Raw genomic sequence first — 12,286 nt, 5'->3', positions numbered from 1 at the left:
ACTTCCCACCCTACCTTTCACAGGCCTTCCCTCCCCGCCCCCGCCCCGGCAATCCAGGCCACCATGTATTTCTCTCTGGCGTTAATGCTCAGCTTCCTAAGTCACCTCCTCAAGCCTTCTTGTCTCTTACAATGGCCACAGTAGCCAGAATGGTTATCCAACAGTGGTTCTCAACCTAGCCTGCACCGCAGTCACTGGAGGACTGGTTAAAACCCAGCCGTTGGACCCCACTCCTAGTTTCAGATTCAGTGGGTCTGGAGTGCGTGGAGCCCAAGAATTTGCATCTCTAAAAGGTACCCGAGTGATACTGATCTGTTGGTCCGCGGATCATGTGGCAAGAAGCACTGTTTTATTCTCTTTGAAAACTCTTTCATGTCTCCCCATTGCCCTCGAGATAAGTCCAAGCCCTTTGCTTGGCCACGAACGCCCTCTGGTTACTCACCCACTCAGTACTGTGCCGCCCTGCCTCGAATGCCCTCACCACACTACTACTGTGGATCCTTAAATGTGCTGCCCAGGTGACACCGAACATTCTGTGATCATTGCTTATCACGCACCCCTGGCTCCCCATTACATAGCGTGCTCTTTGAAGATGAATTGTTAAGTATATACTCTACCCCTAGACCCCAGCGCGGGGTTTAAAACAGTGCTCAATACATTTTTGTTGAATGAATGAATGAAAATTATTATTTCCAAGTTTTATTTTATTTTATAATTTTAATTATTTTATTGATTTAAGCCCCAAAGAAGTTTTAGTTGGAGTGCCAGTCATAAAACAGACTTTTTCTGGTTGGATCAGGCTCAGGTCTATAGTCCTTAAATCTGGCCTCTGCTCTGCCCCCTGGTGGTAGTCCCAGTCTCAGCACCAAAACGGATGAACTATTTAAGGTATTTCCGGAAACCGGAGAATGACAGCTGAGATTTTTTTATGTGAATACCCACAATGCATTACACACAGGACAATATTTCAACCTAAAAAATTATTGTAATTTCCTTTTTTTAAAAACTATTTTTTCCCCCAAAGTGAAACTTCGTTTACAGAAGCGTCTGGGGAAAAGGAGAAGTCTCTAGCTCTTGTGGATAAATAATCACCATTATAGAATTAGGGATAACAGTTATCCGAGAAGTGTAGGCGGTGGTTAAACAGCATACTCTGGTTTCTCTTCAGATCGCATAAATCTTTCGCCTTTTACTAAAGATTTCCGTGGAGAGGAACAATTCTGAGTTTTGAACCAATTTTTTGAGGCCTTACGTTAGTAAGGCTAATCATATAGTTTAAAAGTAGTCACAACTTAAGCTATTGTTTTTGTGTTTACAAGACAAACTAGTTCAAGTCTCGGCTTTCGGGATGTCTGTTTCCGTCTACGCGTGTTTTTTTCAGGTACTAGCACCTCGCAGCGTGAGCTAAGGAAGTGTCATGACTGCTTCTGCTAGTTCGTTAGTTTAATGTGTCACGTCGGCTCGCTCGTGCTGTGGGGTATAGGTTTGTCAACTGACTGCACGATGGAAGGAATCGTTAGTGGACTTGCACGCTGCTCCTGGGCCCCTCGGAGGATGTCTCTGCCCAATATTCCCACCTAAGGAGTGGTGTGGAGCGTGCAGCTTGCCCTCCTACCCCGAAGGAGAGTCAGGAAGGACAGATCAGCTCGGAAGGGGCAACCGTGGAGCTCCCTAGAAGCCCCTGTGCAAGTCCCATCCCGATCTCCCGATCAACACCGTGGCTTTAAGAAACTAGAGCTCCAGAGTGAAGTCTGCGAGTCCTACCATACCCCAAATGTTCACAGGTTAGAGACCGCCAAACACCAACTTGCTCTGCTCCCGGGGCCTCGAGGGGACGCCTGGCACAGATATTTCCTAAATAAACAACAGCCAGTTAGCCTGGTTTTTGTGCAGGCCTTAGATAAAACTTCTCTGTATATATATTTTTAAAGATCTCTCTTGGGCACATCCATCCACAAACATTTTTCAAGGAAGTAAATTCCCCCTGGCAAGTCCCAGCACCTTTCTCACTCTGACTGGAAGGATTGCATTTATTGTAAGTTTTGACTTATTATAAGTTTACAATAACTTTTTTTTGTTTTTCTGACATTTTTATAAATATTGCTAGTTTTTTTGTTTTGTTTTGTTTCTGAGGAGGTAATTCAGCTATAAAACTATAATTGGATCATTTTAACAAGATAGAAATGAGAAAGACGTTCCATGATGGTTATAATGGGATTGATAAAACTCAAGAGGCAGTGAATTTTTTAACCAATCCCATTGGCTAGAACTTAGTTTCCTGGGCAGGCCTACCTACAAGGCAGGCTGGGAAATGTAGTCTTTCCTCTAGGCAGCCATGAGCCCTGCTAATGGTGTTAGAATACTGGAGAAGAAAACTAGCAGGATCGGCCACGGTAAAGGAGGGAGGGAATCCATCCCAAAGTTCCTTCCTTGGGCTCCATTTCTCAGCTGCCCAAGCTCCTCCCTGTGGCCAGCTCTTGTATAGAGAACCATGACCTCAAGCTCAGAGAGTTACCCACAGTCCAGCCCCGCTACATCATTCCCAAATGCTACTCAAGTGATGGGACTTCAACGTTCTTTCCTTTCCCCAGACAAGCAGCTCCTCACATGACCAGCTCTGGTCTGTCAGAATTAACTGTTAGTGGCCAGTGCTTTCTTTGGCCTCTGACGGCTGGGTGTGTATCTAAAGCAGGGGTTTTTAACTTCTGCATTGTTCACTTTGGGCAAAAAACAATGACCCAGTGTGAAGAGCACTCCAAGCACCCAGATTTGACTCTCCAAATAACACTCTCTATTCAAAGGAAGCAGGCTCCTTGGAGAAATGGCTGATTCATGAGCCAAGAAGTACACCACCTTGAAGAGGCTCTCAAGGGATGAAGATGGGACCATAGGACCACCCTTTGGGGAGCCACCCCTTTCCTATTATTCTCTGTTCAGTGGTTTGAGATCGACCCCATGCCCAGCTCTGAGGAGGTGGCGTGAGTGGCCTAACCTACCTATCATATCCCTTGCACCCTGGCCACAGTGACTGGCTCAGGGATGGGCTGTCCAATCAGAGGTGAACCTCAGCACTTAGGAAGGAATGCTTGGACTCAGACTCGGCTGGTCTTGTTAGGAGAGCATCAGCCTTGCAATAAATAACAGTGACTTTTTTTTTTCCCCCCACAAGTGTAGCCAGTCTAAGGATAGAAGCCCATCTACAGGAAGCAAGAGGTGTGTCCTGCTGAGGTCACTTGAGCCTGGATCAAGCCATTCCTGATGCTCCTAGTAGACTGGCATGTGAACTTTTCCTTTTGTTTAAGCCAGTTGTAATTAAGTCTTCTGTCACTTACAACCCCCAAAGACTTAATTGAGACACAAGGATTAAATGACACAATGCATACGAATGCAATTCAACAAGCATTCTTTGAGTGTCTACCTTGTGCCAGGCATTGCGCTATTTTTCTGGCCATCCGGAGGACATAGAGCCACTGCCCTCATGGAACTTAAGCTAGTGGGGGAGTGCCAAGCACACAGTAGATGTTCATCAAATGTAAACTTTCTCCCTTGGTCACCCAAGGGCCAGATGCATAGCCCGCTAGAGGATTCACAATCAACATTTACTGAAACAGATGATTATCCGAAGCTTCCATTGGCTAAAGTCCAGAGGAGAGGCTCAGTGGAACCAGGACTGTCAGCTAGTAGGTAGCTTGTTCAGGGTGGGGCTGTTTGCTCGGCCAGCGCCCAGCAACTGAGGTAGCCACACCCTCCCCGAACCTCCTTTCTGCGTGGACGATAACTGCCCCACAGCAAGTGGGGGCGATCTGCCCAATTGCCAGACCCCTAACCAGACATCAGAAGCTCAGGCCACTGCTGCTTCTGGGATGCGGGACGGGTGGTAAAAACAAGACTCCAAAGTACAGGTTACCTTGATCTTAAGGATTTTTTGTCAGGCTTCTTTTTAAGAATCTGAGGAAAGCTACAGAACTTCTCTTCATGAAAAAAAAAATGTGCACATATTTTACAATTCCAGGGTTTCACAAGTTTCTCGAAGCTGGGCTGTGAATGCGTGAGGAAGAAAAGCTATAAGGCTCCTTCTTCACCTGAGGTCCTGAGAATCTCTGTATTCTTGAAAAGTTCCATTTCTTCACTGGAAGAATATGCCTGTCTTAGTCCATTTGGTTTACTAGAACAAAACAAAAAACAAAACAAAACGAAACAAAACATAGCCTTGGGGGCTTAAAAACAACAGAAATGTCTTTCTCACAGTTCCGGAGGCTGGCAGTCTGAGACCCGGGGTGCCAGCACGGTGAGAACCTCCTCTGGGTTGCAGACTGCCATCTTCTCCTTGTGTCCTCGCATGGCAAGAAAAGGACTAGAGAGTTCTGTGGGGTCTCTCTTGTTAGCGCAGCAATCCCATTCACGAGGGCTCCCTCGCTCATGACCTAATCGCCTCCCAAAGGCCCCACCTCCGAATAGCATCACATTAGGGGTTAGGATTTCAACACGTGAATCTCGGAGTTGGGGGGACACAAACGCTCAGTCTCTAATACTGTCCGTGGGAGAATCCCCCTTCCTTTTGGAAAACCCTTCAGAGGGTTTATTCTGAGGCAGAAGCTCGTGTGCAGGTAGTCCGTTTGGGAAGAGGAAAACCGAATTGAGGGGGCCTTATCTAGTCGCTCACCAGCATGGGCGGTGAGGGCCCAAGCCCGTCGAGACCATCTGAGCTACATAGAATTGTCCCCCCGAGAGACAGCAGAGGGGAGTGCTAGTCCACTGGCTCCATCTCCCATGGGTGCAGGGCTGTCCCCAACAACATTATCATTCATATGCCTGGATGCTACACATGTGCTGTGTACGGAGTAACTTCCTGAAGGTAAGAGAAGCCAAAGCAGTGCGCCATCAGGTCCTCACGCCTGCACAGAGCTGGTGGCTGCAGCCATGGCAGGAATAAAAGGTGGGCTGAGAAGATGTGAGATGAGGCACAAGAAGCTTGTGGGGCAGGTAGGTCTTCAGGGCGTCAATACATTTCCAAACCAACTTTTCAGCCGTTGGGAAGTGCCGGGTGGCGTGCAATCGGATTTTCCATACCAGGTTTCCACCCCTGAAGAAGCAACTTGATAAAGCCTCTGTGCAGACGCATGAGGGTTGGCGCCCGGCCTGCTCCCAGCTGAGGCTGGCCAGCTTCTCCTCTCTGCAGGGCAGGCTGAATGGAAGCGCTGCAGAGTTTCGGGGTAGACACTGAACCGGTCCTGCAGTCTGCAGCTGCCATCCTGGAGGGGAGGAGAAATGCTTTACCTGCATCTTGTCCTTCAGAATCCATCAGGAGCAGAATGGGGAAAATGGAGTGGGTGTGGGGGCTCAGAGGCAGGGCCTAGGGCAAGCCCGAGTTTCATGCCAGCCTGGTCCTGGTCATGCCTGCATGGTCCTGGGCAAACAGCTCAGTCCAAGGTCATTTCCTCATCTTCCAAATTGGGATCTTAACCCTCGGCAACCTCCTCCCCGCATAGGGCCACGTTTATGTAGATATCTAACACTTGTGATGAGCACTGAAATGAGAGAGCTACAATTCACAAATATTAGTTTATTAAAATTCTGGTCATTCACTCGGTATCTCTAGGGCACCAGGTACATGGGTTTGTTTTTACATTTCTGGGAGCCCACTACATGTTGGGTTTCAAGTGAAACAGAATGTGTCAGGCTCTCAAGTGTGACTCATCAAGCAGCTTTCAGTTTAAGGCAATGACTAGAGGGCATGTCACATGCTAGGTCCCACTCCCTGAAATGAGTAAGCCCACTAATGACCCAGGCTGGAAGGAAGTGGCATTTCTGAGCCCTACACTCTCCAGAGCAGACGTGGAAGGTGTGTGGGACCCAAGCAACTGGAGAACCAGGGCAGCTGCTAGGAGAGCCTGACACTTGTTTACTTTCTCCCCCAGCCATGTTGTGGGCCAGACGTTCAGCTCCTTGGCAAACAAACCAGGCTTTCTGGTGAGTCAGGATGCTTGAAACACCACTCCGAAGGATGCCAGCATCTCGGTGTCCGCAGGTGGACTGCCGCGCCCAGCTCGGGCCTTTTTGGTCCGGGGGCCAGCTCCATCCTCTTCCTCACTAAGGCCAGGGGTCATACCTGTTTCAGGGAACTGGCAGGAAGCCAACTCAGGGTTTTTCTCTGCTGCCACAAAACCCAGGGTAGGCAAATCTAGGCTATTTAGGGCAGGTAGTGGGGAGAGGGCACAGTAATAGAAAAAGGACCAGGTGATGCCTCTCAACCAGCCCATGTGGCCGGGCTACCCAGCGAACCCCCGCAGGGGAGCAGAATGGTAGCCACCTCTGCATTTTCTGAGGGGACCCCTCTGAGGGAAGCTGTGGGAAGAGAATTCCTTTAGTTCCAGTGGGGCTAGGTGGCCTGTCCTTCTGCTTCAGACGCTACCCAAGGGTCTGGTGATGGAGGGAGATGGGATGTCTTCAGAGGTTTCAACCACACACAAACCGGTCATGGAAGTTTGAAAGAGATTTATTCAAAAACAGAACAAAAGAAAGCTTTGGTATTTCAAAACCCAACAATCATCAATCACTAGAAAGCAAAACACCTCCTTAAGGCCCAGAAATACAAAACCACACATCCCCACAGGTTCACGATCAGAGACAAGGCGCAAGCCCGAGGATGACCCGAGCCCCACACCCTCCACGCGGGCAGCGTGCCGAGCCTCCAACCTCCACCCCAGCGGTGAAATCACCGCCCGGGTTCACTGTCTAAAGTGGATGGCAAAAGCCATCCGGCAAAACTCAACAATAAATTAAAAATTCAGTCAAGAAGGAACACTTTAAATTAGGGAAAAAAAAAACAGTTTTTCCCAGACAAGAGTCTTTTCAAAAGAGGTTCTATTTCCTGGGCCAGAAGAAAGTGGGGAAGTGGAAGGAGTGAGTTCAATTTCAAGTATTTTCCATTAGGTTCATTTTATTGAGTCGAAAGCTTACAAAAAGTCCACTGGCCCCTCCCCTCCCGCTCCTCAATGCAGACTCCTGAACGTCCACACGTGCTTCTGCGTCACTGGTGTCCCCCAACAAGGCACAAAAGGGTGGGTGCTTTCAAAGGGTCCCTTGTTCGTAGCAGCAGGACTTTCAGTGCCGGGTGTCTTGTGCAATTGGTGGCTGAGAGCAGGACTGTTGGGTCACTCAGACACTGGGATCTTCCTGTTCAATTAACAAAACAAGTCGTTACTGCTGGCCGCCAACCTTCTGCAGAGCCACAGAAATGCTAAGGGAAGCAGGCAACGGAGGCGGCACTGGCGGCTCCCCACCCAGGCTCTGATCTGGCCTTGCAGACAGCTCCCGGCCTGGTTTGCCGGAAAGGCTAGAGCTACCATGGATTCAGTGGCCTGGGGACTCCTCGGGCCAGGGCAGTGATCACTGGGCCCTGCTGTGGTGTGGCCAGCTTCAGCATGTAAACTGAGGGACATGAACAATGCTCCATGAAGGCCATTTGGCTTGTCCCTGATTATGTGAGGGAACCGAAGTGGATGGACGTATGCCAGATTAAGGGCAGAGAAGCCGATCGACCAGCAGGGAAAGGCAGCCTGCCGGCTAAACAGGCTGCCATGCGAATCCACGCAGTGCAGAGTAGCTGTTCTACTCTGGCTAACGGGACGCTAATGTGCTGCCTGCATTGTTTTTATCTGATTTTCCATTTGTTCGTCAGCCTGAGGAGCGCAGACCTGCCCCCAGCCCTTCTCCCGCTCCCTCAGGTCCAGTGCTACTTCCTTCTCCAAGCCCTGGCCACAAAGCCCTCTGGGCAGGTGACGAGGCATTTCTCTCCTGCTGGCCCCTGCTCTTTAACTCCTCAGGAGCCCAGACCTAGAGCTTCATGTACCTCTCTCCTCTCACTACAGTGAGGGGAATATGGGGGGAAACGGGAGGAAGGGGAACAAGCTCAGCTCCCTCTCCAGCACTTTCTCCTGTGACTGCCAACAATGGACCCCCTTTTGATCTTTCTCCCAGGAAATCCTGGCAGTGAGAAAGCACAGATGACTAGGAGACAGGGCAGAGGAGGTGGCCTCCCGAGACGCCAACCCCGATCCCTAAGACATATTCTAGATGACAGCCCCACAGCGACCGTGGGCCCAATCACAGCTTCCCGGGGCACGGATGTCTCAGGAAGCAGGAGGGGAATGACCCCGTCCTGGGCTGACAAGATGACCACCTCAAGTGGCCTCAGTGAGGGGCTGACCTGTGAACCGCAGTGAACAGGCCCTCATGGGTGAGGGTGGCGGTCCCACCAGCAGTTTAAAAGCTCCAGGTCGACTTAGGGGCTTGGTGCAATTGTTTTCAAGTGCTGAGATTTACTGGGGAGCAGTGGGCGGTAACTGCCCACATCCCTGAGAGGCCTGAGGACCCGCCTAGCCACACCCGAATTTCCAGGCCGTCCCTTTTGGTCTCCTCTTGAAAGTCACTTTTTAACATCCTTTCAAAACACACCTGCTCCCCTCTCTGTGTTGAGGACTGAGGGCACTGGCTTAGGGTACCCCATGACTGCTCAGGCCTCACCCCCTTCTAGACTCAGGACAGAACGCAAGGCCAGGGCCTGGGGCTCTGAAGACACAGGGCTTTATACCTTACTCCTGAAGAGGGGCTTGGCCCCAGGCCCACAGTACTCGTTGTAGATGAGCTTGAAGAGGAAGAGGTGGAAGAGGGTGATGAGGGAGGCCACGCTGAACCAGAACAGAAAGGGCAGCCCGGGGTCCTGCTGGGCCATGTGCTCGTCGTGGGCCAAGATGGCCTTGAGGTGCAGCGTGTGCCGCAGGTCCTGCAGGTGTGTGAGGTCGGTGGAGATGTAGAGCAGTGGAGTGATGGGCTGTGTCACCATGACCGAGAAGGTGTGGCCCTCGGGCGCCGAGGTCAGTTCCACGGGCTCCTGCAGGCAGCCCGCTTCGCAGGCGTAGATCTTGATGGGCTGGCCGCGGGACTCCACGGACACGTGCAGGTATGGCTTGCCCTCGGTGTCCGCGAGCACAGCCAGGTCGATGTGGTCGTTCTTGTAGCGGATGCCGTGCAAGGCATAGCTGTTGTGCAGCACGTCGGGGTCGGCCTGGAACTGGAGGTGGTTCTCGGTGAACTGCAGCCCCCCGAAGCTGAGCACCATGCCCTGCAGGATGCCTGGGGCACCCACCTTCACTAGCCCCTTGCAGCCACGCTTCTGCAGGGTCAGCTTCCACAGGTCAGAGAGCTGCAGGATCTGCTGGACGGAGGACAGCCAGCTTGGCCAGAGGTTCTCGGCGTGCATGGTGGCATGGCCACTGAAGCAGTGATCTTCGTAGCTGAGCGTCGACTCCATCTGGTCTCGCTCCCTGTGGCTCAGGCTGGGGCTGAGAAGTGGGGCTGGTGAGCAGGACAGCATGTAATACAGGGTCAGGTTCACAGTCAGGCCAGATGGGGTGTGGGCATCTGTGATCTTCTTCATTTCCACACCTGTAACGCCACAAAGGTTGCTCATTAAAAGGGAATGGCACGGCTAGGTGGCAGAGGTTATGAAACAGAGATCGAGAGCACCAGAGACATAAAGTTTTTGTCCCTAGGGATGAAAGTGGCAATTCCAGTCTCCCTTGAGTAAGGGAGAAAGTCATGATGCCTGGCTTCCTCACATGACCAACTTGAGCCCCGTGGGTCTGAAACCTAAAATTCTGTTAAAAGGCAGTGGGGCCTCTTGCCAGAGGCCAGGACACAGACTTAGCCAGGACCTGGCACCAGCCCTATCGCGCCAAGTAAAAACTCCAGTCCGCCACTCCAAAACAGTCACCAACGCCCTGGCCGGTCTTGGGCTTTTCCCCTCTATCAACTCTTTTTCCAGTCCTGTAGCTTTAAAAAAACATCTGAACACAGGATCTCCCCAGTTTGTATGATCTCTAGACTCAACCAGCTAACCGCCCACTTGGTGTCTGCACCTGGATGTCTGACAGGCATTTTGAACCTGACATGGTTAAATTCTTCCAGTGCCAACCCTATCTTTCCCCAAATTGTCTCCAGACATCTGCTCAAGCCCTTCTCCAAAATTCAGGAGTCACCCTCAAGTTCTCACTCCCCACTGCCAATCCTTAGAAAGTCCTGGCAGCTCCATCTCCAAAGGTATCAGAGTCCATTCATTTCTGTCTCCACGATCACAACCACCCTCTGGTCCCAGGCTTCCTCTCACCTGGGCTCCTGCAAAAACCTCCTATTTGGTCTCCATGCTCCACTTTTGCCTCCGTATAGTCCATACTCTGCATACAGCAGCCAGATGGATCCCTAAAAATGTGCATCTGATAGTGTCTGTGCCCTGCTTTCAATCCACTTACAATAAAATTCACCATTCTCACTAATGTGCACGAGAGACCCTTTAGGATCTGGGCACCGCCAGCCTCCCCCGTCTGACCTTACCTCCCATGACCCTCCCCTCGCTCACTACTAGCCAGCCACACTGGCCACTCAACCAAACCCGTTCATGCATCAGGGGCTCTGCTCTGCTGGCTTCCTTGCTGTTCAGGTTTCGGCCTACGTGTTTCTTCCTGACAAACGGAGCTAAACAGTCCCCCACCCCAACATACACACCCACACCCACACCCACGCTTACCTCTCCCAACTCGTCACCCTAAATCATGTCCTTTTGGCCTTTCTCCATAGAACTTTTTTATTCTAAAAAACTATCTTATTTATTCAAATTTTCACTTTTCTAATATTTGTCTTCCTCCCATCTAGAATTTCAACAAGCACCATGAGAACAGGAACTTTGTTCTGCTCATTTTCTTACCCACTGTAGAGAACAGACCCTGGCAGAAGCAGTCAATAAATGCCTGTTGCACGAATTAAAGGCTCTCAGAGCAACTAAATACAAGGATTCAGACGAACAGAACCCTGGAAACCAAAATCTCTCAGCTAGGACTTTTTTCTTTAAACAGTCAAGAGGGTAAAAAGTTTTTATTTGACAGAAGCATCCTACCTGCTGAAAATGATCCCACTACCACCCCATGAAAAAGCTGTAGCCACAACAGCCAAACACCTCAGCCTCATGGGATGTCAAGAAGCCCAGCCAGACTGTGAAGAACTAAAGAATCTGGGATAGGCCAGGCCTCTCTGCCTGTCACTTAGCCTTTAAGAACTGACCTCAAAACTCTGCTCAAACCAGGCCACACCTACAAGAATAAGACCTACTCTTTGTGTTTACTCTGTCACCAGAATCTCATTAAAACCCTCTGAAGGCAGGTGCTACCACTGTTCCAAGGTCACATAATAGCTACCAAATGGTGGAGCTGAGTCAGCCCCAGGTCAAATGCCAAGCTCAAGTTCTAACCACCCCAGTGCTCTCCTTCAGTGTTGCCTCTGCCGACTTTGGAGGGGCATCTCCAGGGTGGACCGCGTTCACCCTGGTGCAAGGCGCAGACTATGAACCAAACACTTGCCAGGCCTAACCTGGGCTGAAGAGCTGAGCCCAGAGGCGCTGGTGGTCTTGAAGCAGCTCGGCTGCAGGCATCTCCAAGAGCTCCAGCATTTCCTTCCGTGCCAAGTCCTGGAGCACCTTGAGCTCCTTGGCTGCTTTGTTTTTGAGCACCTGGGGGTTAACAGGGCCCGAGACATGCACCACCCACAGCACCGTCTCGTCCAGCTGCGTCTTAGGGGCCACTTGGAGCCGGTTCACTAGTTTCTTGGCAGCCACCACCACCAAGTGCACCAGCCCCGTGGGAAAAGGCGGGGACCGGCCCGAGTAGAGGAGGAATTGATGGTCTCCGACCTTCTCCAGAGTACTGGTGAAGGCCCTGGTGGCCGGGCCAGCAGTGGGCCCCACAGTCTGCAGCGCGGCCACACGCTCCGTGGGATTGTTGAGCTGGATGCGCTGCAGATAGACGTGAGGTCGGCCCCGATGCGCCAGAAAGTCCTCTTGCAGCAGAACACAGTCGCGGCCGGATCCCGTGGCAAGGCCGGAGGCCGAGGCTGGCCCGGGGACCGCAGCCGCCGCGCCGGGACCTGGGGTCCCGAGCTGCAGGCAACGCACGCGGCGCAGCAGCCCTTCACGCAGCAGCAGCACTGACTCTCCAGCTTCGGAAATGGCACTCAGCGGGCGCAGCTGCACGAAGGGCACAAAGTCCGGCGCCACGGCGGGCTCCCGCTCTCCAGGGGTCACCCACAGCCGGTTGGCAACCACGTCCAGGGCCAGGAAGCCGTTGGCCACCAGAGCCGGCACTCCAGGGCCCAGCAGCACAGCCTCGCCGCGCTCCCGCAGGCCGCGCCAGGCTCGGGTGGCCGCCTCCAGGCAGGCAGAGGGCTCGGCGGCGCCCGG

The 12,286-nt window shown here is 51.8% G+C and overlaps 1 protein-coding gene and 1 non-coding gene across 2 annotated transcripts; one reads left to right on the top strand and one right to left on the bottom strand.

Moving 5' to 3' along the window:
- Window positions 1-1,148: 1,148 nt before the first annotated feature.
- On the top strand, window positions 1,149-1,264 carry LOC112481814. The gene has a single exon (XR_003047049.1). It is a non-coding gene; the product is annotated as a U5 spliceosomal RNA (small nuclear RNA).
- A 5,214-nt stretch (window positions 1,265-6,478) lies between these two features.
- On the bottom strand, window positions 6,479-12,286 carry KIAA2013 (KIAA2013 ortholog; the record flags this gene model as incomplete). Its single annotated transcript, XM_006914428.1, has 3 exons — window positions 6,479-7,176; window positions 8,594-9,447; window positions 11,422-12,286. Coding segments are annotated over 3 exons (1,737 nt in total), but the record flags the coding sequence as incomplete, so codon positions are not given.

Source organism: Pteropus alecto, unplaced genomic scaffold, assembly GCF_000325575.1.
Source record: "Pteropus alecto unplaced genomic scaffold, ASM32557v1 scaffold125, whole genome shotgun sequence".
Classification (NCBI taxonomy): Eukaryota; Metazoa; Chordata; class Mammalia; order Chiroptera; family Pteropodidae; genus Pteropus; species Pteropus alecto.
This window is presented reverse-complemented; position numbering and strand designations above follow the sequence as displayed.